Raw genomic sequence first — 27,411 nt, forward strand, 5'->3', positions numbered from 1 at the left:
GCCCTCATAACCACAAGCTCACGGACAGTAATTCCTTCTTGGCATGCAGCAGGGCAGGGCTTTTCCATGGCTTGCAGCTTACTGAGAAAGCCACAGCACATCTGTTCGGTGGCTTGAGCCATTGAGCATTCTTTGCATATCCTGCCTAGATAAGCTGTCACTCTTGATTTTTAAAATATTTCACAAGAGAGGGTTAGCCTAGAATGGAGAACCACTTCTGAGCATCATCTGAAAAGGCCCCTCTGCTCACAGACACATGCTGCATATGGCTGCCATCATCATGTCTTATGTCAACAGGGGATCATGTCCTCTCTGCTGCAGCATAGCACATCGGATTATCTACCCTCCATCAGTCAGCTACTGGCCTCTGGTTTTGCATTTATTGTGTTTCTAGATCAATGCCTTTATCTATTCTTCCATGCTGCCATTCAGGTTTTAGAGATGCTCCTAAGAACATCTTCTTTTCTTCAGATGCTCTCTGGAAAACTGATTTTGCTTATCCTTTTGAGAAGAAGTCGGCCTCCTGTTCTGTTTCTCTGAATGTTAGACTTCGTTGGCTAGGTATAGAAGAGGGAGTATGTACACAAAGGCTCTTATTAGCCTGGGGATGCTAATTTCCATAAGCCTCATTGATAGTCAACCAGGGAATGATCCAGTGCACTTAAATTCGGCTTGCTCCTCTGAGTCTCCCTCAAGAAGTGCCTGTCTCTCTCTACCGCCATTACAGATAACTACGTTGATAAACAGTTGTCTTTATGAATATTTCCTTGTTTGTTTTATCTTTAACAGCGAGCACTCTTGTTTCTTTTGCTTTATACTGTAGGTTTTCTGTGCTGTGCAAATCTACCAGATTGAGAGTGAGCTGCTTTGCTAGTATTATTATATTTTGACTTATAGTTGGTTGCCCTTTTAATCTATGAGTCAGGATTTCTATCACAAACTTCAACTAATATGTATCTCATCAGTGTAGAGTCTAAAAGTTATGGGAAAGCTTAGGGTTTGGTTTCATTACATAGTGCTATACTCAATTCAGTAACAATGTTCTCAGAAGAGCCAGGGATGCAGCTAGATGATGCTTTCTACAAACATTGTCCACAGCCCTGCTGCCACCTTGCTAAACTGGTCAATACAAAGAACAATTGCTTGAAGAGCTTTGAAAAATTATATTTGTTTTTACAATTTGTAAAAGTTAAAATTAGCAAAACAAATCAAAAGCATGTAATTCATCTCTAATTATTATCCCACTTGAATATGCTGGTTGGTGGATTATATTTGAAAATGTTAACATTCCCAGAATGTGTTTGTTAAAAAGCCATTTCTGTATTTCTGTTGCAGTGAACTATTTCGTAAAAAATGGCACAGAAGATGTGTTACTGTGCGGCAATAGCACTGACGCTGGGTAAGTGTTTTAAAAATATCTCCACTTCTGGTTCGTTTTTGTTGTGTGCTCTTTTTTTTTTGTTTGTTTGCTTTTTTCCCCCTACATTTTCCTTCAGTTCTGTCCACTTCTCACCAGCATGAAGTAGATATTTCAACTTCCTTGTGTCAGTTATAATAGGAGAGAGGATAATTACAATATTGTGCATAGTAATACAATTTTCTGAACTGCAGGGAAGAGAAGCCTATGTGTGTCACTTATTCAGGTCTAAAATCTTTAGAGGCCTTATTACAGTTCTTTTTCAATACATTTAAATTCTCAGTTAAAAAAATAATGAAAACTAAGTAACACTTTGGCTGAGTGGAGAGTATTTCAAAGGAAATAAAACAGGAAAGGAAACAGAAAACCTGGACAGATTTAGACTGATGATGAATTCTCGGCTTTTGGCAGAGGAAGATAAACAAATCAATAAATGCTAGTCCCCAAAATAACATGCTTTGGAGGTGGGAAGGTACTCAGTTTAGAGTTGTGATATACATTTGTACATGATATATTTTTACACTACGCATATTTTATTTTCTTATACTATAGACAGTGAAGAGATCCAGAGTAATTCCTGTGGTATGCTAACTTACTCTGCATAAAGAACTTTATTCATATCCCTACCATCTGTAGATGATAACAGTTCCTGCTTCATCCAGTCCTTAGGGTCTAAGAGTGTGATTTTATTTGACAGGTTCTCATGAACCTGATGGAAATGGGAGAGCTCCGATGGGATGGAGAGAGACGTGATCTTGTGTGGGTAGAGATTATAAGTCAGGCAAAGAGTATAGGCTGTTAGGAGTTGTAGGAAAAGGAAGAAGAGGCCTTAGAGTGGTGAGATGAATGAGATTTTGATCTAAATATGTGCAATTATTAGAACCAGGGATGTGGATGACGTAGGTCAAGTGAGGGGAGAAGGTGAGATGATCTACTTTGGAGGGAGATGTTTTGAGTTGGCAGAAATAAATGTGGAAGACTGGGGAAAAAAAGGGTTTAAATTAGGAAGAAAATCTGAAAAGAGGCATGTGTGCATAGGGAGACAGCAGGAAGGTGAAGGGAAGATAAAATCTAAACTCACTTGTGGACAAGAGGGCAAGAGGAGCCATAGGGTCCTGGAAAGCAATGCTTTACTTTCTGCTGCCACTGCCTATATTTGTGTTTACATAAGACAAAGGGAAAGCTGAGGTGTCAGCCTTTCCTCTGCATATCTTGTGTGCCTGATCTGTATTGCCAGTATAATTTAGACTGTAAGCTCCTTGGGCAGAAGGCCATGCTTTCCTCTTTGTTCCACGGAAGGTACAATGTCAGCATTCATTAATTAAGTGCTTTGTTGTTTGTAATACATTGCATTTATCCAGGCTTAGGCTGGACTCCAAGACTATTGGGATGTTTCCCGGGGATCCCAGAATTTGGCAATCTACCTATGCGGGTGGACTTCAGCCTTTGCTAGCCAATTGGCAATATTTTTGCACATCACAAAATATTACATACTGTTCTCTCTGATGACCTGAACTCTGGTGGTAGCAGGCTGCTAAGGTTATAAGCAGTGTCAAAAGGGTTGATTAGATTATAGGTAGTTTGTGAGGCATAATCCAGGGACTACTGCTTTGAAAATGACCAAGTGGTAGGAATTTAAATAGCAATCCAATATCCATGGAGTATCTATATATATGTAGCCTGTATGGATTTAAGTGTTGGGTTCTAGCAAGGCATATTAATAAAGCCACCCTTATTTTCTACCCCAGAAAGTCAATAAATTGCAATGTGTCAGCAAAAAGCCATGACTGATAAAAACCTCCAATGGAGGCACTATGCCCATGAAAGAGTCACAGCCTGAAACAGCCGCGGAAGAACTTCCAGCTCTCGTGTATAAGAAGACAAAAATGCCACCCCCACACCTAGAGTGTCTCTACTTGTTTTGATAAATACATCAAAACTATCAGTGTCTGTGCCATTAAAGGAAACCCACTTTCCCTTTATGCATTAGTTTTTTCTTCTTCAGCCTCTTGCTGTTTTAGTTAAGTACTTAATGCCACTGGGTAAGGTTTGGTTTTAAATGTCTAAAAATGGAGAATAAATATTCCTATTTATACTGGGTTTTTAGCTCAGGACTAACAAGTGTTGTCTCATCTATTATACCTTGCACAGAGTTCCTGCCAGTCATCCACTCCTGTTGTTTAAAGACATGAAGATAATTGGGAAGATGATTCTAAAGCCTCAGGGGACTTGCAAAGTTATGTGTTCCCAGCTGTTAGGATAGAGAGACCATCATTTACAGGCTGACTTATCTAACAGAGTGGATTTGTTTTCTCATATCCTTCAATGGCCAAAGCCAGGAGCAAGTGTGTTCAATAGTAAAACACAAAATCTGAATGTGTGGGACCTTTTGAGACAGATTGCACCACAGGATCAGGGGAGGTGAGTTATGAGTTAGTAGATGCATCAGACTGTGGTTCCCCCATCTATTGGTGATGACATTAATGACAAGTGAGGATGCTTAAGTTAGGAACACACAGAGGCATCAGGAAGGCAGGGTAGGGAAAGACAGCTGGCAAGGCTATATCTGAGTGTTCATAGCATTTACAGAGCTTGCTTCTGCTCCTAATTTTGAACTTGAATTTGTTAGCCTCTGGGGTATGCTGAGGGCCCAAAGGAAATGTGAAGAAGGGTGGTGTCATGTGTGCACTCCTGGAGAGATTTGTTGTTAGAGTGGGGGATATCTGTGTTGTGGCTGGGATATTAAATCTCGAGGTAATTGACAATGCCATTTTAGTGCATTTTTAAAAGCATGTTAATGACACTCTGAGGTTTGGCTGGTTGCTGTTATTATAGAAGAGTAAAAAAAAAATCTAAATAAATCTACTATGGCAATTATTAGGTGATGAGACTCAGATGGTCTGATGTAAGTGTGTAGTGATGGAGACTGCAACCTGAGCTGGAGTAGCAGGCCAAAATCAGGAGGGAAATGATCATCAGTGGATGTTATATCACAGGCAATCTAATTATCTCCAAGGTGGGGGTTTTATTACATTACTAGGAGAGACTGTTTTCTGAACAAGCACCCAAACTGCCAATAAAAAAGGAGGTAATGGATCTAGCCAATATTGATTCTAGTTCAGAAGGGATTTGAATAGATGTATGTCACTCAGCAGTAGCAAACATGTCTTTATGTACTTCACCTGGCAGATGGAACAAAACCCATTTATTTATGGTTTTAGATACGCTCAAGCAGCTTCAAGAAGCTACTTGAGAAATCACGTTACAGAGACATGGTAGGAATATCAGGGAGATGGCATATTTCTTAGTTGCACAAGGACTAACCTGTCTGTGGGATTTCCCATGTGATGCCTCAGAAACTTTCTTCATAATACCTAAAATTTTATTTTTCTTCATTTAATTAAATAGAGCTTTTGTGTTGTTTTTCCGTCTCTTTATCCAACTGCACTTTTCCCCTTGCTGTACTGCAAGAATTTGCTTTGTATTTACAAGGAACAAAGAGTCCAATGGAAACAAGAAGTAATGTTTGGAGAAGAGAGAAAATCAAATGATTGTGATCAAAGATGTTCTTTGGCTCAAAGTGAATGTTAGTGATGCATGCTTGGTGTTTCACAACAAACACATTCAGAACACTATGTTAATGGAAAAATCCTCTGCTCTGAAGTGTGTGTCACAGATTGGTTAGATACTGGAAGCAGTGCTAACAGCAGGGCTCTTTTAACAAAAAAAAAAAAAGAATAGTGTATTTGCAGAATTATTCGCGTTCCTAGATGTGTTTCAGGGTTAAATTTGGTTGTTCTTTTGGATGTGGCCGCACTAGGTTTTATCCAAGTCGGTTCTCTTTGCAATTTCAGCTTCTTTTATTTATTTGGTTAAAATAAATGGAGAAAGCTCAGATAGTCTGATTCAAATGGATTACAATTTCTATAAATTGGCTTTTCAATTTAATTTCTGGTGTATAGCTTATCCAGTTCTGAACATCTTGGTTTAGCCCTGAGGAAGGCCCAATAAAGATCCAGTACAATGCTCAAATATTTGAAAGATCTTAGATAGGAGCAGAAGCTGAAACCTGCTCTAGCCGTTGTGAAATACAGTCTTAGCATCAAGTGAATTATGCTTTGCAAGGGCTATAGAACAGCAGGTGACAGCAAGCAGCACCATACACTGCCTATAATAGAGCATCATGGGTCTTTTGAAGGCATCTACCTTACTATGTGAAAGTGGCCCTTGGGTGCAAAATTACCACACTTCCACACGTGAGTATTTATGGTGAAGGTGACAAAGGGAAGGCCTGTAGTCAGACACAATCACAGAATTGTTCAGGTTGGAAAAGACCTTGAAGATCATCCAGTCCAACCATTAACCTAACACTGACAGTTCCCAACTACACCATATCCCTCAGTGCTGTGTCAACCCGACCCTTAAACACCTCCAGGGATGGGGACTCCACCACCTCCCTGGGCAGCCCATTCCAACGCCTAACAACCCGTTCTGGAAAGAAATGCTTCCTAACATCCAGTCTAAACCTCCTCTGGTGCAACTTGAGGCCATTCCCTCTTGTCCTATCACTTGTTACTTGGTTCAAGAGACTCATCTCCAGCTCTCTGCAACCTCCTTTCAGGGAGCTGTAGAGGGCGATGAGGTCTCCCCTCAGCCTCCTCTTCTCCAGACTAAACACCCCCAGTTCCCTCAGCCGCTCCCCGTACGACCTGTGCTCCAGACCCTGCACCAGCTTCGTTGCCCTTCTCTGGACACGCTCGAGTCATTCAATGTCCTTTTTGTAGTGAGGGGCCCAAAACTGAACACAGGAATCGAGGTGCGGCCTCACCAGTGCCGAGTCCAGGGGTAAGATCCCTTCCCTGTCCCTGCTGGCCACGCTATTGCTGACACAAGCCAGGATGCCATTGGCCTTCTTGGCCCCCTGGGCACACTGCTGGCTCCTGTTCAGCCAGCTGTCAATCAACACCCCCAGGTCCCTCTCTGACTGGCAGCTCTCCAGCCACTCCTCCCCAAGCCTGTAGCGCTGCTGGGGGTTGTTGTGGCCCAAGTGCAGCCCCCGGCATTTGGCCTTATGGAAACTCCTGCAGTTGGGCTCAGCCCATGGCTCCAGCCTGTCCAGGTCTCTCTGCAGAGCCTCCCTACCCTCGAGCACATCAACACTCCCACCCAACTTGGTGTCGTCTGCAAACTGACTGAGGGTGCACTCAATCCCCTCGTCTAGATCATCAATAACGATGTTAAACAGGAGTGGCCCCAAAACCGAGCCCTGGGGGACACCACTCATGACCAGCCGCCAACTAGATTTAACTCCGTTCACCACAACTCTTTGGGCCCGGCCATCCAGCCAATTTTTTACCCAGCAAAGCGTGTGCCCATCCAAGCCACGAGCAGCCAGTTTTGCCAGGAGAATGCTGTGGGAAACAGTGTCAAAGGCCTTACTAAAGTCAAGGTAAACACTATCCACTAAAGTCAAGGTAAACAACAATGCTTTAGGGTTTTCTCAGAGACCTATAGCAAGGACAAGCCCCAGCAGTTGGTGCCTAGCCCCAGGCAATGAGGCATGGCCAACACCAGGCAAGAAGTGAGGGAGACTCCAAGGACACTGCTTTCAGGGGGAGATGCAGTCCTTATCCCACCTTCAGATCCAGTGAGGAATCCTGCTAGAGCAGATCAGCAGTGCCTCTACCAGCATTGCCCTGCTGAGATCATCAAACCAAATCTCCCAGCAAATGGGCTGTGGGATCTGTTTCATGTCAGGTAGCACCAACCCACTTCATGCTGCCCATGTGATTATGGCTTGCTCCTTCTCCATGGCTATTAACTATTCATTTTGATGAGATGACCAGTACTGCAGAGTCCTGTGCTTCCCCACAGAATAAAGACTTACGGGGGCTGCAGCAGCTTGGAATTATCTGTTCATGAGAAAGGAAGATACATTTCAGCTCTAAAGCAATTTCCACTTTTATCCTGTTGTAATTTCACAGTGCTTAGTAATTTCTGCTGTGCTTAGACTGCTGTTTTTTTCTTCTCCTTCTGCCTGAAGGTTCAGAAGAGCAATGGAAGAAGCATGAAAATTTGTCCATTAGGAGAAAGAGAAACAGACAAGATGCTATCAATGTACTCAGTAAAAAAGCAGACAAAAAAGAGAAACTTACCTTTGTCATTTTCACTTTTTCACTTGCAACTAGAACAGGGAGCTGGCTTTTCAGAAAATATGCATGTTTTAAGCCATTTGTGTCCCCTTCAGACCTCATGGTCAGAGTGCTTAATTTTTTTTTCCCTTTCACATGACATGTCCTGTATATTCAGCTCATGGGCAGGAATAGTCTACTGGATCATACTGACAAAGAAAGTACATTTGCACTGTATGTTTACTGATATTACCAAAAAAATAGTGAACAGGAAGGAAAAGCAGTCAGTAAAGCTTCTTCAGGATGCAACAAGAAAGCACCTTTGGCAACGGCATCTTAGTAACTGTTGCTATAGAAACTTTAGCTACCTTTATCCTTACTATGACCTTGATTTTTCTTTACAGGGTACATTAAAATAATGTACAGCATGGGGCAAGATTCTATATGGTTTGTTAAATTCTGCTGTTGCTGAGCTTATTGCATATAAGGGATGAAGGAACGACCATGGGGTGTAGTGCTCCTCAAAGTTTTTGAGTGAGTCCTAACTCTTTCTAAATTATCATCAGAAAAAAGATTTGTTTCCTTTTGTGTTGTCACATTTTACTAAGGTAATTAATACCAACACATAAAATTGCATCAGATGCCTATTTTCATAGTCACCATGAGTACCGAAAGCACCATTTTTATGATAGGTTCTCCACACCACTATATTGTCAGCATACTTGTTACAGCATGCACAGCGAGCAATGCAGCACTTTGATCTCTCTGAGCTATAGTAACATTCCTTTGCCTTTATGCATGCTCCCCACAGTGATTTAAAGTCTCTTGCAAAGGCTTATCACAACCCTCAAGGGTAGAGAAGAAACATGCACCATACTGAGGAGCAGAGCTGCTATCAGATGCTTCCACCAAAGCTACTTTGCACAGCCCAGCACTGCAGCTTTCACCCAGCCCTTGGCAGGCAGAGAGCCTGGAACAGTATGTATGTCCACCAGAAGAACATGCCAAACAGCATGCTCTCCCACAGCTCTTAGTCCCCTGACTACAAGCAAACTTGCCCAGTAACACAACCCCAGCTGTGCTGGAAAATGGGGAACTGCACCAGAGAATAATAGACCCAACTGATTCTTTTATTCTCTGCTGGAAGTTAGGACTGCTGCAGCTCTGAGTTGCCTGAACTTAATTATGTATTGTTATTATTGTTCATATTATTATTTACTTTTTTCCTTAATAAAGAAGGCCCCAGATTCAGGCCATGTTGTGTTGGATACTGGACAAGTAGGGTGAGAAAAAAACCCTTGGCTTGGAGGGTTTGCATTTCAGAGGTGCATGGATGGATGGGTGGGGTGAAGATGATGCTCAGGTGTCTTGGTTGCACATATATCCTCCTGGGGAGATTCAGCCAGTTCCAGGTGATTTCTGGACTACCCAACATTGTCAGGTAGGTCGTGGTCTGGCAGCATGTGTTTAACTTGCTGCATGAATGGGTCCATCACAGTGAATGGGATACTGGAAAGCTTTGACATGTGCCTAGTGGGACTGGGTGTTCATAACACTTGTCACATTCAGTCTGATGGGGTACAGCTGGCTGATAGGTGGGAAAGGCTGGTGGAGGGAGAAAGGAGATACAGTTGCCAAATATGACTTCTTCAAATGTCACCAAAGCAAGGGTATTTTGGAAAGAATAACATGTGTTTAAACTACCAGAGCTAATAACATAATTACACCCCAGATTAGTAAGCAATATAAATGAATTTATTACAAACCTTCAGGCTGTATGGCATAGTTTAAATGAATTTAACTAGATTCTGATGTAAATTGGATAAAAATTTCCATCTACTCTGTGTTGGTTACAGTGACAGGAGAATGGGGTGAATGAGAAAAAAAACAGAAAGCAAGTATGTCACCTGAAAGATGCTGCAGGGGCCATGGGCATACCTTTAGGTATTATATAGGCTTAGGGACAACAATAACAGTCCCCACTCCTAGGAATCAGTTGTGTATTTGGATGATCATGTCTGGTTAAACAGCAGCAGTAGGGATTAAATCTAAATCCACTCAGTTCTTAAGGATGGGTAATATTACCTCTTAGTCAAAGCTGTAATAAGCTCATCATCCACATGAGAGAAGCAGACTTACTAGGGGTTACAGTCTTCATTAAGCAGTAATTTACCTTTATATTTATGATGATAAACTATTGCCCTGTATTTTGTTGATGGGTCAGACAGAACATCCAGTGTCTGGACACTGGACTGAGTGAGAAGAAATGAGAGTTTGCTTACCTTGCTGCAGCATGAAGTTTAAAACATCCACACTGCAACAGAGAGAGTTCTTCCTCGCACTGCTTATGTTAGTGCATGGAGGGGTCTGATGTCTCAGGCCAAAACCTGTGCTTTTCCATCTGCCTGAGCCAGTGGGGGAGACTGAAACTTTTTTCCTGGGTACAAATCGATGGCATGCACAGATCAGGGGGTGTTCTGAGTCTGTGGGCAAGGCTGCTCATGGGCACCTTCTTCCCTTTTCTCCTCCAGTTTCAGCTCCTGGTCAATGTTGCTCTTTATTCTGAGCTCTTCTTCTTTTTCTTTTCCTCCCACCCCCTACTTGCAGCATTTGGTTGGGTTTGCTTGCACTTCCTTCCTTTCAGATCACTGGCATCCCTTGCTTTAAGGAATGCCCTTCAAATTCTCTCTGACCCCTTAGATGCCTGGAATGAGAGCTTCTGGAAGCTTCTAGTCAGACCTATGCAGTGTAAATCGTGCCTCTGCAAGTCAGATGTGGACTCTTAGATGCTAATTAATGGGGAACTGTAAAACTGACCATGATTAGTCTTTAATATAACAAAACAAGAAACAGCAGGTGAAGGAGAGTGACCTGTGTCTTTCACACATACCGAGCACCCCCTGATGGCAATGCTCAGCTTTGGTTGGGGTGCTGCTACCTTTCAGCCCCTTCCTCCTACATGCCCAGTTGCCCTTACAACATCCATTTAAAAAAATATTGTCCTGTTTCAGAATGGGTAGTTTCATCTTGTCAGATAGGAGCAAATGTTAGCAAAGGCTCTTTGTTCCCCCACAACTAGTGCACAGTATGCATTCCTTGTTTGACTGCTGGCCTCCTCCTTCAAAGACAAGGGCAGCGAGAAAACATGTGAATTGCAGAGAAAACTGCTCAGGCTGTGACCTAAAGGAGATCAAAGCCTCTCTTTTGTGGCCTGAGGACTTTAGCGCAAAGAGGCAGGTTGAAGAAGACTACCATGCACATCAACAAGTTTTGGAGGCCATGGCTGTCCCAGCTCTTACTGCCAGGCTTTGAAATCCCACCGTGCTCACCAGGGTGGTTTCCATTCCTCTGGAATTAATCATGTGTCAAAGACATCAGCTATAAACATTTTAGCTTGGTTTGTATTCTTGGGATTAAGTTGTGATCTAAGCAGGAACACTAAGGGGCCCTTACCACAATATGTCTTTGGGTTTTTAATTTTGGTGTGTCTGTGGTATGCACTTTAATTCCCATTATTTCTTCCTTCATAATCAGTCTGGTGTAACAAGCCGTAGTGTGCTTTTGCAACCTAAACCAAATTAAAGTGCAGCCTTTACCCTACGGATGTCATAGCTGACATTAGCAGCTGTTTAATGCTAATTCCTGGTAACACATGGACAACCCTCCCTGTATTTTCAGGGTCTGAATGTTACAATCCAGCACATGGTTGTTCTACAAATCTTCTTTTGTTGCACAGCCCTATTGGCGACTACAGTCTGGATCAGCAGGTACTTGGCTTGCCTAGATTAAAATCTTGAGACAGAGCATTTTGTAATCGTGCCCCTCAGCTACAACTCTCTGGCATTCCCAATCTGTGTTATTTAAAACAAAGCTGTTTCTTATGTTCTTTAATTTCCTGTACCAGTGCCAGTTTACCGTGATGATTAGAGCCTGATGGATAGGCAGGTAGACTGATGCTTTTAACTTTTCTGAATCAATGACACTAATTTTATTGTGATCAATTGAACAGCATCCTGTGAGGCTCCTGTGGAGGATGTTATATTTATGTAGCTTGCTGTTGTTGCCCATCCTTGTGCATCAGAGAAGAGTGCAATCCTGTGAAATGCTTCCCCAAAGTAAAAGAAGCTAAAGAGTTTGTTAAAAAATGCAAAGGGGAAAGCTTAATATTATACATTGAAGACACTTCAGCAAAATCTTGATACTCCTTAAAAAAAATCTTTAGAGGAAATGGTGTCAGTTGCAGAATAATATTCTCATGTGAGAGTCTTACACCTAAATTTATGTAGAGTGTTTTTCTGGGAAGCAGCATTTTGTTTTCCTCTTAATGTTTTTAATGCATTCCCATACCCCATGGGTTATTGCTTCTGTTGGCTATGAAAGAGAGTGAGCAAGAATAAGGAGTTGAAAAGTAGGATGTTTTGTCTCAAGTGTCTGGTCCCCGTAAGAAGGATATGAGCTAACATTAGTAGCATTTTTTAGCTGGAGTTCATGCTTTTCATGCTGAAGACACCTAGTTTGAATGCTCTTACGCCTGAACATAATGTTAGAGAACTGTGTACACTCACTGCGGAGTCAGACACATCTTTTCACACCAGCAATCTACTGCTAAGTGGAAAACATTTGAGAGACACATAAAGACAGAATGAAACATGAAAAATTACTAACTGTATTATAAACAGAAAATATTTGTCTGAGGTACCATGGCTTACTTTCACAGTCAGAAGAGTTGCATCTCCATGCCCTCGGGCTTTCCAAGCAGCTGTGGTAATAGTTCTATGAGCAGTTGCTCTAATGCGCATCCGCATCAAAACAGAGTTTCACAGGAAGCAACCTAAGAGTGACTCTGTAGCCTCTAATCTCGGGCTGCCAATAGGTTCCTATGAAAACACATCTAAGTGCAATACTCCTAATATCTTATTTCTTTCAGACTGTCTTGTTCAAAATGGTAAAGAGAATAAGAGGAAAGTCTCTCCTCTCATATTGAAATTAATGGTAAAATTTCTATTTTGCCTAAGATTTTAGGCAACTTTATTCTAGATGAAACCTAATTTCCAACTGGCTGCCCTGCCTGGGTTCAGCATTAAAGTATCCAGCATCAAGTTTCCTACACCTGTATTCAGATGTTTTAGCCATTAGTAATAACGTTAAAATATGAGCGATGGGACTCACTTAGTGGAGCCACTTGGGATTGGTCTTTCATGGAAGACTAAGGAAAGGCTGTCCAGACAAGCACAGCATGTGAGTACAGTCATTTTCTTATGGCAAAAGGAATGAGCCTTACAAAAATTTTCATGTCCTGTCTGGACACAATGCCTTAGCACAAGCAAGCGGAAAAGGTTTCCTTCTTGGGAACCCAGAGGACACATTTCTCAGAGCTCTTGACCAGCATCAGCAGCACATCACAGGCACTGAAGGCTGTCTGCAGCAGTAGATCAGAGGCGGAAACCTCATGTCTCTATGGCAGAGAGTGACAGCGGATGCCTTTGGGAGAGAGGAGATTTAGTGAAAAGGCTGCCTTAAAAAAGGACATAGGTATGCAAGAAAGATTCAGTGTACATCTGCATATTTTAGGGGAAAAAAAGTTGAGATTTCTGCACTTTATTTTCTTCTAACTCAGTAATGTTACTGTAATTTTTATTCAAATGTGGCTCTTACCAGAAAACAATAAGTAGTCAAAGTAGGAAAGATCTAGAAGAAGGCATTTCTAGGCTGGCAGGAAAAAAATTAGAAGTGTCTCTCTCTTTCTTTGTGAGATATAGTTGCTGCTGTCTAAGTTCTCAGCTGATATAAAATAATTTGGCCCTATCTAAGGTGACAAAATCATTTATTATATTCTCACTTGTGTGTTGCATTTAATTCATTAAACATCAACTCTTATTTTTTAAATTTTTATTTATTTTTCTGAAGAGTACTGCAAACAAGGATATGAACACATTTTGCAATGCTTTAGCACTCTTTTTTTCAGTGTTCAAAGCAGGCTTACTTAAAAAATTGTGCTTGACTAATGATATTAAATTAAGCTTCTTAAAATGTTTTTAAATATCTAATGTTGGTGGCTGACACCATAGATTCGTATAATTTCAAAACCTATAGCAATGTGTTCTCATCTCAAAATGCAATACAGTGTTGCTATCCTGGGCTGTAGAGATTTGATTTATATCAGTATAAAATAGATATTAAAAAAAAAAATAAATCCTTGATTTCCACACTGAGACACACTCTGCTTTCTCAGAATTCAATATTGAGTTTGGGTGGCATTTTAAAAATTACTTTGCATTATTTATATTACTGCCTTGCATTTCAATTTGTGGCAATATTCAACTTCGGTAAAAAATAGCAGTGATCAAAACACTCAGTGAGTTTTTGCTGGGAGAAAAATAGAGTTAAAAGCTGTACACATTGGACATACTCTACATGACAAGTGATGTGTCTAAAATGGCTGGATATTACAATAATAATCCTATATGAAGGCAGTTTAGAAAACCTGATTCCTCCATCTCTGTTACCAAAACACTGCCTGGAAGTTGGTCTCTCTCAATGTCTCCGATCTCTGACAAAGTGCTTTCACAATACTTCATGTTCCAGCCATTCCTAGTTGTGTCAGCTAGAATTTGCACCGAATCATACCAGGTTCATCTCTATCTGAAACATAAGGAGAACAGAGAGAGCTGGCATTACTGCAGGTTCTGCTGAGATCTGCTTCTTCAGAAAGTCAGATGGTTCCCACCTAACAAAGTCCCAAATACTGTAGGACTCCAGGACACTGACAATGCCCTTGATCTCATATTCTCTTCCTATGATACATACAGCAGTAAGCCTTTGCATATTGCTCTATGTCTTCAGTTTCTGATGGGGCATATCTTATGTTTGGAAAGTGGATTTTGATATACAAGAGGTGTGGGGTCTTCTGACTAATCATATTGCACTGTTCTGGGAGAGAGGGTGGCTCATTGACCTGGGATCTCTTCTACTTTGTTTCATTTGATGATGCAGTCTGCTACTTACATAGTACCACTGAAAGCATTTATTTTTTTTTTTTCTCTTCTGGCATAATGAATTATTATGAATAGATGAATAAATAGAATAAATGAATAGAAAATTACTTGTAAAGCCTCAAAGTTTAATGAGAGCCAGTGAAAATCATACTATCTGCATGCTATTTAATACATGAATCTGTAAAAGACACAAGGAAAACTTTTCCCTGGAAGAAAGAGAAAGAATGTCATGACCCCAGACTACGGTGGTAAGTGGAACAAAGGGCTGGTTTTCTTAGATTAAAGATTTAGTCTTTGCAGGGGATGAATGCAAGATCAGACATAGTAAGCCATCGGGAATGTGCTCAGATGGCACATGCTGGTGTTGTCCAGCCAATGTCAGACTACATAACCAGAAAAGCAAGTTCACCATCACAGTATTACCCATAACTGTAAAGGAGACACCAAATTAATGATTCTTAATTAGGAGTAAGTGCCAAGAGAAATCGTATTTAAGCACTGAAGTCCTGCTTAGGCACCTAGTTCTGGTCTATTCTAAATATCTGAAATGCTAGGCACTCATTTGCCATTGCAGCTTGAGCTGTGGTTACCATTTTCCAGTTTATCCTTTCAAAGGAAAAATAAGATTGCAAAGAACTTTGATATTGTGAAGTTAGCATGCACCAGTTTCCCAGTGAAGGAATTTACCATTGAGGATCTGTGCTCTTAACCCAGAGTATTCAATAAGTTCCCCTGGAAATCAGTTTCTCCATGATGAAGCCATCTGTGATGCATTTCATGTATTGACTTTCATATTTTGCAGCACATGTCCTGAGGGATATATATGTCTGAAGGCCGGGGAAAATCCTGACCATGGTTACACAAGCTTTGATACTTTTGGCTGGGCTTTTCTCTCTTTGTTCCGTCTTATGACTCAAGATTGCTGGGAACGTCTTTATCAACAGGTATGAGATTGTTTTATTACTGTTAAAAAATATGAAATAAACACATCATCTTGTTACAGTTATATATTCAATACTTAAAGACAAGAAAAAATTACTGGTTATTAGGTAAACTGTTGTGTGTGTTCTGGAGAAGGACCATCATTACAATTAATTTATTTTCTTAAGAGTGATGATACCAGAAGACATTAGGCTAGGGAAAGGGGGAAAACTGGTACTGAAAGACGCTTTGAATGGGTAATTCACCGGAATCTAAATGTTCACCACTAAAGAAAGGTCATCATGTCACCACTTAATTATTTTTTTGGTGGCTGGTGTAACATGAACTAATCTGATGCACTGTTGAGGCCGCACCTCGATTCCTGTGTTCAGTTTTGGGCCCCTCACTACAAAAAGGACATTGAATGACTCGAGCGTGTCCAGAGAAGGGCAACGAAGCTGGTGCAGGGTCTGGAGCACAGGTCATACAGGGAGCGGCTGAGGGAACTGGGGGTGTTTAGTCTGGAGAAGAGGAGGCTGAGGAAAGACCTCATCGCCCTCTACAGCTCCCCGAAAGGAGGTTGCAGAGAGCTGGGGATGAATCTCTTTAACCAAGTAACAAGCAATAGGACAAGAGGGAATGGCCTCAAGTTGCGCCAGGGAAGGTTTAGACTAGATATTAGGAAGCATTTCTTTCCAGAACGGGTTGTTAGGTGTTGGAATGGGCTGCCCAGGGAGGTGGTGGAGTCCCCATCCCTGGAGGTGTTTAAGAGTCGGGTCGACACAGCGCTGAGGGATATGGTGTAGTTAGGAACTGTCAGTGCTAGGCTAACAGTTGGACTGAATGATCTTCAGGGTCCTTTCCAGCCTGGATGATTCTGTGATTCTGTGATTTGAGTCCATCTCAAAAAAGGACCAGAGAAGCACCTGTGTACTAGGCATATCTGGTTTTGCAAGGCATGATAAGGAACACAAATTCAGCAAATTACAAGACTACTTGTCATGTGTTAGTTCTCCCCGCTGCAAACTTTTCATCATGGGTGCCTGACAGACAGAGGAACAAATGGAGTGAGAGTCAACTTACAGTCATGTGTGCAAGGTGGTCTGCTAGTAAATCCTTTTAGCCTGCATTTCCTGAAATGTATGCAAACTCTAAAGAACTACATATGATAGTTTGGTACTGAATTATATACTCTCTCCATGAAGCCACTGAAGATTTACTTCCACATCTCAAAACTGCCAAAACTGGACTTGCTCATAACGAAATCAGGGGAGTTAGTGCTGACAGATAGTACTCTGATTGCACTGAGGTAGACGTCTTTCAAGATACTGGGGATTTCAGCTTCACATGCAGCCAGTTATACAATTTAATTTCAGAAAAATGTAAAAAAAATTAAATTGAAGATTCTTTAAACAACTATATCCCTGTACATGTACAAGCAGAGCTGCATGTGCAACTCTGGGACTGAAACTGTCATGGCAAATAAGGGTGAACATCACTCCCTTTTATTATTTAACCTTCTAATATCACACAGTGGTTGCTATGAGCAGCATCAAGTCATTGACTATGGGACATATCTATAATATAAACTCAAGCTCTTACTCTAAAGTCCAGTTATTTCTATAAGTCTGATGAAGAACCCGGTGATGCACTCAACAGTGCCCGAGGTTTGGTTCTTCTTATCCTGAGGCAGATGTCTAAGTAGTGTTCAGATGAGTTGCATCCTAAACGTATCTTTTTCTTCCCACTGACTATAAAGGACCTAGACTGTAGACATCTGAAAGGTTCCAATATGAATCCCTCTTGGAAAGTTTCTATGCACTGAACAAAAATAGATTGAGCTATGTGAGGAAAGATTTCACTGCCACTGCTTGCAGGATTATCTATTCTAAAAGAAAACCAGCAAAGATATTTGGTAAAGGAGGAAAATATTTTTCTTTTAGAAATGAATTTTACTACAAGGCACATAATTTTTGACTAAGGCGTAAACATTTATTGGTGAGAAGATTATTTCCTTGCATGTGGTTGTTGTTTGTCATCAAAGGGTTTCTGTTTGGGCTATTAACAAAGTCTGAATTCAATTATATTGTAAATCTAAGTCAACTGTTAGAAATTTTACTTTTGTGCTTACAGACTCTCAGATCTGCTGGGAAGATCTACATGCTTTTTTTTATGCTCGTCATCTTTCTGGGCTCATTTTATCTGGTAAACTTGATTCTGGCTGTTGTGGCCATGGCATATGAAGAGCAGAACCAGGCCACTATTGCTGAAACAGAGGAGAAGGAAAGAAAGTTTCGGGAAGCCATGGAGATGTTAAAGAAAGAGCAGGAGGTTAGTAGACTATGTGACATGATTATCCGTGGGTAACTTGAGCAGATGGTACCCTGAGATTCCCGTTCTTTTTATTTTCCATTTAAGTGATAACCAAGGTAAGTGCTTGTTTGAAAGCAGCTTAATATTTATTGTCCTGGACAGAGTTATTACCATCCTTTCTAAAAGAAAAATGATGGCTCTTCCTCTTAGGATTGGGGACATTTAGGGTTTACATATACAGAGTTGTACTGGTTGTACTACCACATACGTCAGTAGAGGAATTTATATTCACTGTCATATAAAACATTTTAATAATGGTATAACTACATTTGCACTGGAGCACAAAATAGCTATTTCAGTAGCTCAGCCATAGCCCCAGTTGAACCTTCTTCCATGACCACTTTAGCTCATGTTCATTTCCTCACTGTTTTATTCAAACTGACATGAATATCCAACTGTCCAATAACAAAGATAAAAATGTAGGATAACCTGTTCGAAGCACATATGACTTCATTCCTGAACAAGCCAACAGGTTAGAGCTTGAGGTTAAGCTTTGCAAATTATGCAAAAGATATGGATTTAATGTTATGTCATAAGTTTAAGCAAAACAGGGAAGCCAAATGTTGGATGTAGCCTTAATAACACTAGTTAATTTGCATGTGGTTTGTGTGGGGTAGAAAGCCTTTATTAAACAGCTGAAGAGAACATTTTAGGTGCTGTGAACAGGAAGACAATGAGAAAATTATTCTGAAATAACACATAGCACTGTAGTTCAGAAAAATAAATCCATGATACACAATATAAACTAATATACATAATTTTCTTTTGGGTACATATGGCTTCAGGGCCTAATCTAAAGCCCATTTAAATCCTTGGAAATAAAATAGAAAATGCAATTCATCCTTGACAAAGCGCTGGTAGAGGCTTATCATTTAACTCCTTTTAAAGATCCTCTTTGATGGTTTAAGTAATAGGTAAATGCAATTTAGTCCATGTACAGGCACTTTGAATGGAGTAACTTTCTGCCATAACCTAAAGGAGCAAACTGAGCTCAAACTCTTACCTATTTTGTACAAATTTTCATGTGTTTTGACTCCAGCTGAGCTCTTCCTAACAGTCAACTTTGGTAGCACCAGCTATAATTAAAGATATTTAAGAATTTCCTTTAGAAGGCTTTGATTTCAGTTAAGCCTGTATATACACAAAAAAAGGAACATTAAGCCCTGAAAGTCAGAACGTGTCAAAATGACGGTTGCTTGTGAAAACCTAAATTGTTCCCATTTGTCTATATGCTTTATAACAGTCTTTTCCTCAGCCAAGCATGTCTCATTTTTCTTGTGCCCTATTCAGTTCCAAAGGGTGGACAGTGCATGACTCAAGAGCAGCTCTCTGCGTTCTCAGCATTTGTTCTGTAGCCTTAGGTCAGATCAAGCAGACTTCCCAACTCAGGCATTCAAAGCCTGCTTCAACATCCTCAGGGGTTTTTCAATGCCTCTTGTCACTGCTCAGACTCTGTGCTTCAGAAATACGCATTTGTATTTGTAATGCTCCTGGAGAAATATGCTAATCTTACTGAAAGGAAATTTAGAGGGATTGAAGCCCAGTAACTCTGCAAGTCAACCCCCAACATCTCTAATTAGACATCTGGAAGAAGAGGCTCAGGAAAATGAACTGGGTGGCTGCACTGTGTAGCTTTCAGATGTGCTTCTCAGGTGTCTTGCCCCAGCCAGAGTTACTCAATTTTAATCTTGCTCTCAAAGCGTTTCTCAAGATCTTGGTTTTGGCTTTCTCACTGTGTCACTAAATTCCTGTCTCAAGTCCTACCTCCTGCATAATCCCCATATCAGGGTTCGTGTGAACTAAGCTTTTCTCTTATCCTTCAGCCACCACCCATTCTTGCCAGACATGTCTGGTCCACACACATTTCCTGTCCCTGGGAGTTACTGCAGTGCCTGAGGGGTCCAGCCACAGGAACCCAACCAGAGGGTGGACAGGCAGAGGATGGACAGGCAAATAGGAAACAATTTAGTCCAAATCCTTTTTCAATAAATGCAGAAGCATTTCAACCCAAGCAATGGGTAAGAAAATGCTACGAAACTGAAAATTAGCTTATTTTGCAGTAGGAGTATAGCATGCTAATAGCACAACCTACGATATTTTGTAGATCAATAAAATATTATGGCAATCAGAAAGGAGAACCAAAACTCTTTAGACCAGCTTTTATACTGTGTAGTATAAAGAGAGCACAAATATAATTGATAGGCCTGCTTGGGGACTATCAGTCAATTTACACAATTGGTCTAACACATTCCTAAACCCGAACTTAACACCAAAAGACTTGCTGAATCTTTATGAAGAGTAAGCACTTCAGCGTAGCAATTAAATCAATTGACTCAAAAGCAAAAAAAAAAGAAAAAAAAGAACAGCCTAGACCGGTGTCTGAGCCTTCCTCCTCTGCTCTAAGCAGCTTGCTCATGAAAGATATTTCCCACAGGAATTAAGTTTTGTTGTGCTCTCAGCTTGATAGAGCTACTGCTACTCCTTGAAATACATGATTGATTCTTTACACGACTGTTAAGTGCTTTCACTTTCCTTGGACTGATGCCTGTGGGAGGAAGGGAGTATTTTGCTGCGGAGAGCTGATTGCCTGTTTGATTCTAGTGGCTTACAGACAATAGCACTGAGGATTCATCCGTTTCTCCTGTTCTTGGGAACCTGCGGAGGCTTGCTTTTTTTTTTTTTTTTTTAATTCACTTGCTTTAGGTATTTCGGCTGGGGGCTCAGCAAATGGGCTTGTCTCAAGGCCACTGATGTGGCTACTGCTGAGACACCGCCACCTCCAAACCTGACCTCATGCTTTGTGCTCAGAGCTCCCACCCGCAACAGGGACGGGGACCCAGCGCACTGGCGTGGGCTGTGGCTTCCTCCCTGCACCTATCGATTCTTCCTCCTGACTGCTGATTTGCTTCCACGGCTGTGCCTTTATGCGCTCAGGCTTTTATGTTCAGCTTCTGCTGAGTTTCTAGCAGTTGGTCTGTTATCAGTCAGCTCCTGCAGTGATCCCACCAGATAGCCAGCACAGCACTGAAGCACATGGCAAAGCAAAGTCCACCTTATCTTCAGTTAAGCCCACAGTTTTCTCTTTGCATCTCTGATCATAGCTGCCTGCACTGCTGCTTGGGATGTTTAACAAAGCATGCCAGCTGAATTGCGTGCTGTTCCTAGCACCCCTCTGTGACAGGGAAGGAAAAATCCTGGCAGCTAACTTGGCTGATCTCCTGTCCAGCCCTCCCAGTCCAAGGTGCTGAAGTGCAGGAGGGGCTTAATCTGAAGTTCCCCAGTTTGAGGTTTTTTTTGACTGGCACCAGAAGTGTTACTCCAGAAATGCGTGCACAGAGTATGCCTTCAGGTGTGTGCACACAGGCTGTTCCTCTAGTGAAATGTCGAAGGATCTTGTGTGTGAGCTCTACATAAATCGCATTATTCTGTGCAGCCATTCCTAATGCTCCCTCATAGGATCTGGATGTCAGACCTGTATGTGTGCATTTGTACTAGGAACCTGTCTTGTTCGTTGTTTATTTTCCCTAAATGTAGCAATTAGAAAAAGGTTAAGACAAGTTCCAGCCATGTGAGATAGTTTTATGATTAATGACCACCTGAAATTTTTAATTTATCTCCTATACAACATTAGAATAAAAAAAAAAAATTGCTGAGCAGAGTAATTATTAGTTCTCACTGAGATCTTTAACTCATGTTAATATATTTTACGCCCTCTACCATCTTCTGTTTTAGGCACTAGCTGCTAAAGGAATTGATTCAATGTCACTTAGTTCATTGGAAATGTCACCCTTAGCATCCAAAAATGCCAAGGAAAGAAGAAATAAACGAAAGAAAAAGAAGTCTTTGGGGGCAGAAGAGTATGGAGAAGACCAAAGAAATCCCAAATGTGACTACGATGATGCTCAGAGGAGAATGGTAAGCCATGGTCTGAAACGTCACTTATTCCACACTACACTTTGCTGGATAGGCCAGGCTCTGAATAGGCAATTAAAGCTGAAACTTTCAGCTGTAAAGAATCAGATATTTAATATCATGACTGATCTGCAAACAGTCTGTGTTAGAACAATGGAAGAAAACATATTGCCACTTCACTTTCAAAATTAATTAAAAATGCCCATTAAACATTCTTACAAATCTATTTTATTTCAATTTTTTTTGCTTTTCTTTTTTGCTTCAAACAAGCCTGGTTTATTTTCTTACTTTAATTTCATTCATCTGATTATATCTATCCTATCCCTACTAGAGATAAAAAATTGTTAGAAGAAACCTGCAAAGCTTTAAAAGAAAAGAGGAAAAAGAGACGAAACTTGTCTTCAAGGGCTTTTTAAATGCTATAGAAAAACATTATTAACGTTTTTATATTCCTTTGCTAGTTGCCTTCAAGTCAAAACTTTGTGGCACTTGTTTCTGCTTTCTATTGCAGGGAGTGAGACTGTTGTTAAATAGGGTTTTATGTAAATGTTACTGACATGCATGAATATGAATCTGCACATGCTGTATGTATCAGATGATCATAAATAGCTTCAGATAATTTGTCTTTGCTTAACCGAGGGCAAAGTTTAAATCAGTTTATTTTGGGTTTTTTTAATAGCCATGTAATGGGCTAAGTCTTTTTATATTTTGTTGTCAGTGAATTTAGGGATATTTGGCAACCATATAAAACTCATAGAAAATATGTAAGTGATGTAAGTAAATGTGACCAATTAATGACTCCCCAGCTCACAAAATTTACACAGAGCTGGATTTCTGTGAATGACATGCATTTTTTAATCTAATAGTTTTTGTTGTTGTCTCATTGGTCGAGTGGGTCGCGTTACAAATTACACCTTTGTTAAAGCTAGCATTGCTCTTTAGCTTCATTCTGGATGGGTTTTGAGACACCATGTGCCAGAATGACTGTGGATTGAAGCTGTGTATTGCCAGTTTGTTTCTTAGATTAATATTTCTTGTTTTCACTTTTTGCCCCTGGATGTCATACACATGAGAAACATGGGAGACACATTTCAAAGCTTATAGTAAATCTCTGCAAGGCTGTGTCTGGCAAGGTTGGAGGGAGTAAGGCTGAGTCATCATTCAGATGCAATCTGAGCAGCTAGAAGCATGTTGCCATCAGAAATCAGTCTCAATGGCTGTGTCATGGAAACCCAGGGATAGATTTTTGACCAGTTAAAATTTGGTAGGAATCCAGATGGGTTGTTTTTTAGTTAGAAAGGGACTGGGTTTTATACTCTTCCTTGCACCAGTGTCACAAAATAGTACCATTAAGTAACTCAGTGGTGTAAGCTATGGTGTGAGATGAAATCAGGCTTCATTTGGTTTGTCTGTTTTGTGGATGCTGTGGAGATCTGACCTCTCTTCATATATACTTGGTTCATGAGAAAGTTCTGAAGAAGCTGAAAATTCTGTACAGGTCATAAAATCAAAAGTAAGTTCTGCCTAAAAACTCTTACTCCAATAATTTCCTCTTCAGATACAAGGGAAAGGGATAAACTTGAATTCCTTATCCATTTTCTGAACATCCTTTGTACTCTGCCAGGATTTAGGTGTGTTTAGTCCTTGGCTACATCTTGCTGATGCTCTGTCAGAGCTGCACTCTCACTAGCTGATGTCAGAGTGGATCATCAAGGCTGATATTTGAGTGTGAGGGAGACTGCTGTATATTGAGGTTACCTACCACTTAAAGCAGCCATGTACATTAGGATAATCATTTTACAAACTAATAAACCATATCCCTCTTCTTGCTCTTATTCCTTTTTTTTTTTTTCTTTATCACCTTCTTCCGTCGTATTCTGCTGCTTCTTCTTCCCTCTTCTTCTCATTTTCCCTGCAGTTCATTTTCTGCCCTCTTTCTTTATCTCTTCTTCTCCCACTACAACATACCTTCCCTAGCTGTTATGAAGATGTGTGATAATGCGGTAAACTGGAGCTGGATCCCATTCCCTGCTCCTGTCTTCCACTCCTTGTTCTGCCTTCCCAGGTCCTTTGGCACTTATCAGGTGGGGGGGAGTAGAAACAAGAATATATCACATTACGAGGTGAATGCCACCTTGACCCTTCCTATTTCAGTACATCTTTAACTGTCAAGTATTAGACAAATACCTAATGGCTAGGAATGACCGTTCAACCTCCTAACTTTGCGAAGGTTGAATACATGTAATTAAGTCTTTCTCTGAAGCACTTGATTTAAAATGGAACTTACTGCTCTCTCCAGACCTTCCTCGCTCCTGAAAACATGTTGCAAAATGTTGTTTCTCTTTCCCCTTTTTCCTTTCTGGGGGTTTCTAGACTCTCCTTGGCATTAGTTATGGTCCCAGTGCAAACTTGGTGAAGCGCAGAACCAGCCACGGAAGTGTATTCAGTTTCCAACTCCGTGGCAGAGACACTGGCTCCGAAACAGATTTTGCCGATGATGAGATCAGCACTGCTGGGGAAAATGAAAGCCACCGGGGCTCTCTCTTAATTCCAAGATCTGGGAGGCGTCCAAGCGTGCAAAGTCAAGTGAGCCATAGTTCTCACCCTACTACTCCTAACTACACCCAGATGGGCAAAAGGAACAGCTCAGTGGATTGCAATGGTGTGGTTTCCCTGATAGGAGGAGGCACCGGGGCACTCAACCCAGACCCTACTTCTCCTGCAGGGTTACTGCTCCCCCCAGTTATTATGGAAAAACCTGGGACAGGCGACCTGGTGAGTACTCTATAACTTTTGTATGTGATTCAAGCTCTTGTTTCCTTCTAAATGTTGTTGGAGTTTGCTGTAGTTTATTTACGTGATATGCAGTCAACAGTGAGAAACCCAGACCCACCATCCTAGGCAGGGTGAGAAGACAACAGGCTAACTCACACAGCAACGTGTGTCTAGTGCCCCATAAGAGAGGTTCATGACTTCTGGTGAGACTCTTCAAAGTTGGCTGGAATACCTAAATTCTGGGTTTGATATGAATTTTCTTTTCTTTCGGGGACATTTTTAAAGTTGGTTTCTTTTGACATTTGAATACCTAACATTGTCTAGTGGCTAGAAAATTGTGGTTTTAAAGTGATTCAGTGTGAATCTTACCACTTTGAGACTGCGTTTTCTCCCACTGGTTACTATCTGTTTGCATCCAACGTCTGGTCTTCTGTATAGCTACTTGTGGAAGACTGTTCTTACAGTCCCAAGGTGATTCCCAGAATAGTTTAGCATCCAGTTCAAATAACAGCCAGGAAAGATGAGCAAATCATCAACAGACTTCAAGCCTCTTGCAGATTGTTAGGATCTTTGTTGCAAAGCACCATAGCTGCAAAATATTTAACAAGACTGTAAATAAAACTATTAAGACTGATGCCATTAGGATCCAAGCATTAATTCACTTGGAAAACCTTGAGATGATGTTTTGGAAACAACTGGTACACAGGCAGGGCAATTTGGACAGGTTGCCAGTTTGATATGTTGGGAATTTATCTCTTTTAATGTAGATAATCTACATTGGAATTCATCACTCTCAACAGTCTTTAAAGCAATGGAGGTCTAGTCACTACAATCAGTGCGGGCAGAATCTTAGCGATTGAAAGGGGTCCAAATAATCTCTCTCCCTGAAAGTCCCTCCTATTGTTCACTTTAACTACAAGGGGAGCCCAAGGTGAATAACTGTGTATTTACCTGGAATACTGTGTTCAGGTTTTGTCCCCATAATATAAAAAGTGTATGGACAGGCTGGAGAGGATCCAGAGAAGGACCACAAAGATGATCAAGGGACTGGGAAGCCTGCTATATGAAGAAAGGCTGAGAGAATTGGGTTTGTTTAGCTTTGGGAAGAGAAGGCTTACGGGAAACCTTATTCTCCTAGTCCAGTATTTAAAGGGTGGCTACAAAGCAGATAGAGACTCCCTTTTTACAAGGAGTCACATGGAAAAGACAAGGGGTAATGGCTACAGGTTATTCCTGGGGAGATTCACACTGGACACAAGAAGAAAATTTTTCACTCAGATCAATCAGCCACTGGAATAATCTCCCAAAGGAAGTGGTGGATTCCTCAACATTGGACACTTTTAAGATTCAGCTGGACAGGATGCTGGGTCATCTTGTCGAAACCGTGCTTTTGCCAAGAAAGGTTGGAAGGATGATCCGTGAGGTCCCTTCCAACCTGGTATTCTATAATTATACATCTTAAGCCAGGTGAGATGAAGCCCACTCAGAGTAACAAGGTGCCAAAAATGGGTTACAGTTAGGGAAATAAATAAATGTGATTCTAACATGTATTAGGCAAGGTATTTCCTGAAGAGAAAGGCAAGTGGAATGGATTTCAGCAGTGGTGTCTGATTATCAGTAAACTGAGAAGTAGTTTTTCTTCTTTGAAGCCAAGCAGCATCTTTCCTTTCAAGTTTTGGATTGAATTTTTTTCCCTACCTATCCAGTCATTCCCTGTAGTTCTGCAAATAGACTCTTACACTGTACATGAGAGGAGGAGCCATACTGCGTGTGGGAAGCTGGCTGGTGTGAGAATTATCTGTTTTGCTGACAGTTTTGAAGCTGTTGCTGCTTTTCAGATATTCACACCTTTGTTCATTTAGGACTTTGGTGCTCCCATTTTTACCCTCTTCAGACAAAGAAGACCGGTCCTGAGAGCAGTCTCCAGACAGCTGAGTGACAGAAGCACTATTTGTAGATAGTGGAGTTTTATTGGACTTAACTTGGTGCAAAAAAACCCAACCCTGTGCATTAAAGGAACTGTGGAAGAAAGTTTGAACATCAGTATTACCAAAAAAAAAAAAAAAATATCTGAAGTAGAAAGGCCTCAGAAAATGAGCAGTGGATATCCCCCTTTTCTCTGTAAGGAAAGCAGCTCTGCAGGCTGCTGAGGCTCTTCCAGTTGTCAGAAAAAGTTTAACAAAGCATGAGAGCACTCAACCTTTCACAGCAAATATTGGTATTTTACAGGATTGGGCCCTGAGGTGACAGGGAGGCTTTGAGCTCTGCCAGCATTTCTTTTCATTTGCCAGCTTCCTGCCTTTTAAAAAAATAGATGTTGAAAATTGAATGGCCCTGGTGAGTGAGCTCACTTGGCAGTCCCCTGGTCATCTAGGAAATAACACCCAGGCACTATAGTAACAGATGCTCATTCAGTGATGCAATGTGAAGGATGTTGTGTCTTCTGCAAAAGAGGTCTGGTATCTAACCTATCCAGAAAATGTGAGCTGGAGTTAAAAGCTAATTGGCAAGAAGCCCATTGCTGTACAGATGTATTCACTACAGGAGCCATAACAGCTAAGGTGAGACATGAAGGCATCTGTGCAGTTTATGCCAGGTGACTGCAGCAAATTATCCCACTATTCAGGCTGATAACTCAGATGAGTGTTCTCCTGAAATCTGGCTACAGAAAAGCATGTAAGCTAAAAAAAGCCAGTTTCAAATGCTCTTCAGATGGCCCTGACTGCTTGGCACAGATGAATGTGAGTGTGCTTCCACAAGAAACCCAAGTGTGTTTGCACTTTCCATCTCCTCGCCCTAGTCCCTGAATACAGCTAGTGAAACAGGAGAGATTTCAAATAATCTCAGTGGATCGTGTTTAGGCCCGTCAGTCTTGTCAGCTGGGGTA

The 27,411-nt window shown here is 41.1% G+C and overlaps 1 protein-coding gene across 2 annotated transcripts in view; it reads left to right on the forward strand.

Moving 5' to 3' along the window:
- LOC141957814 (sodium channel protein type 5 subunit alpha-like) overlaps positions 1 to 27,411 on the forward strand; it is a 225,414-nt gene that overhangs the window by 81,254 nt on the left and 116,749 nt on the right. For both annotated transcript variants that reach the window (XM_074899871.1, XM_074899870.1), the window contains exons 8-12: positions 1,336 to 1,399; positions 15,346 to 15,487; positions 17,598 to 17,795; positions 21,570 to 21,752; positions 24,123 to 24,524. In XM_074899871.1, coding sequence (XP_074755972.1) covers positions 1,336 to 1,399; positions 15,346 to 15,487; positions 17,598 to 17,795; positions 21,570 to 21,752; positions 24,123 to 24,524 — 989 coding nt within the window. The remainder of the gene's footprint in view (positions 1 to 1,335; positions 1,400 to 15,345; positions 15,488 to 17,597; positions 17,796 to 21,569; positions 21,753 to 24,122; positions 24,525 to 27,411) is intronic.

The sequence above is a fragment of the Athene noctua genome, chromosome 2 (assembly GCF_965140245.1).
Source record: "Athene noctua chromosome 2, bAthNoc1.hap1.1, whole genome shotgun sequence".
In the NCBI taxonomy this organism is placed as follows: Eukaryota; Metazoa; Chordata; class Aves; order Strigiformes; family Strigidae; genus Athene; species Athene noctua.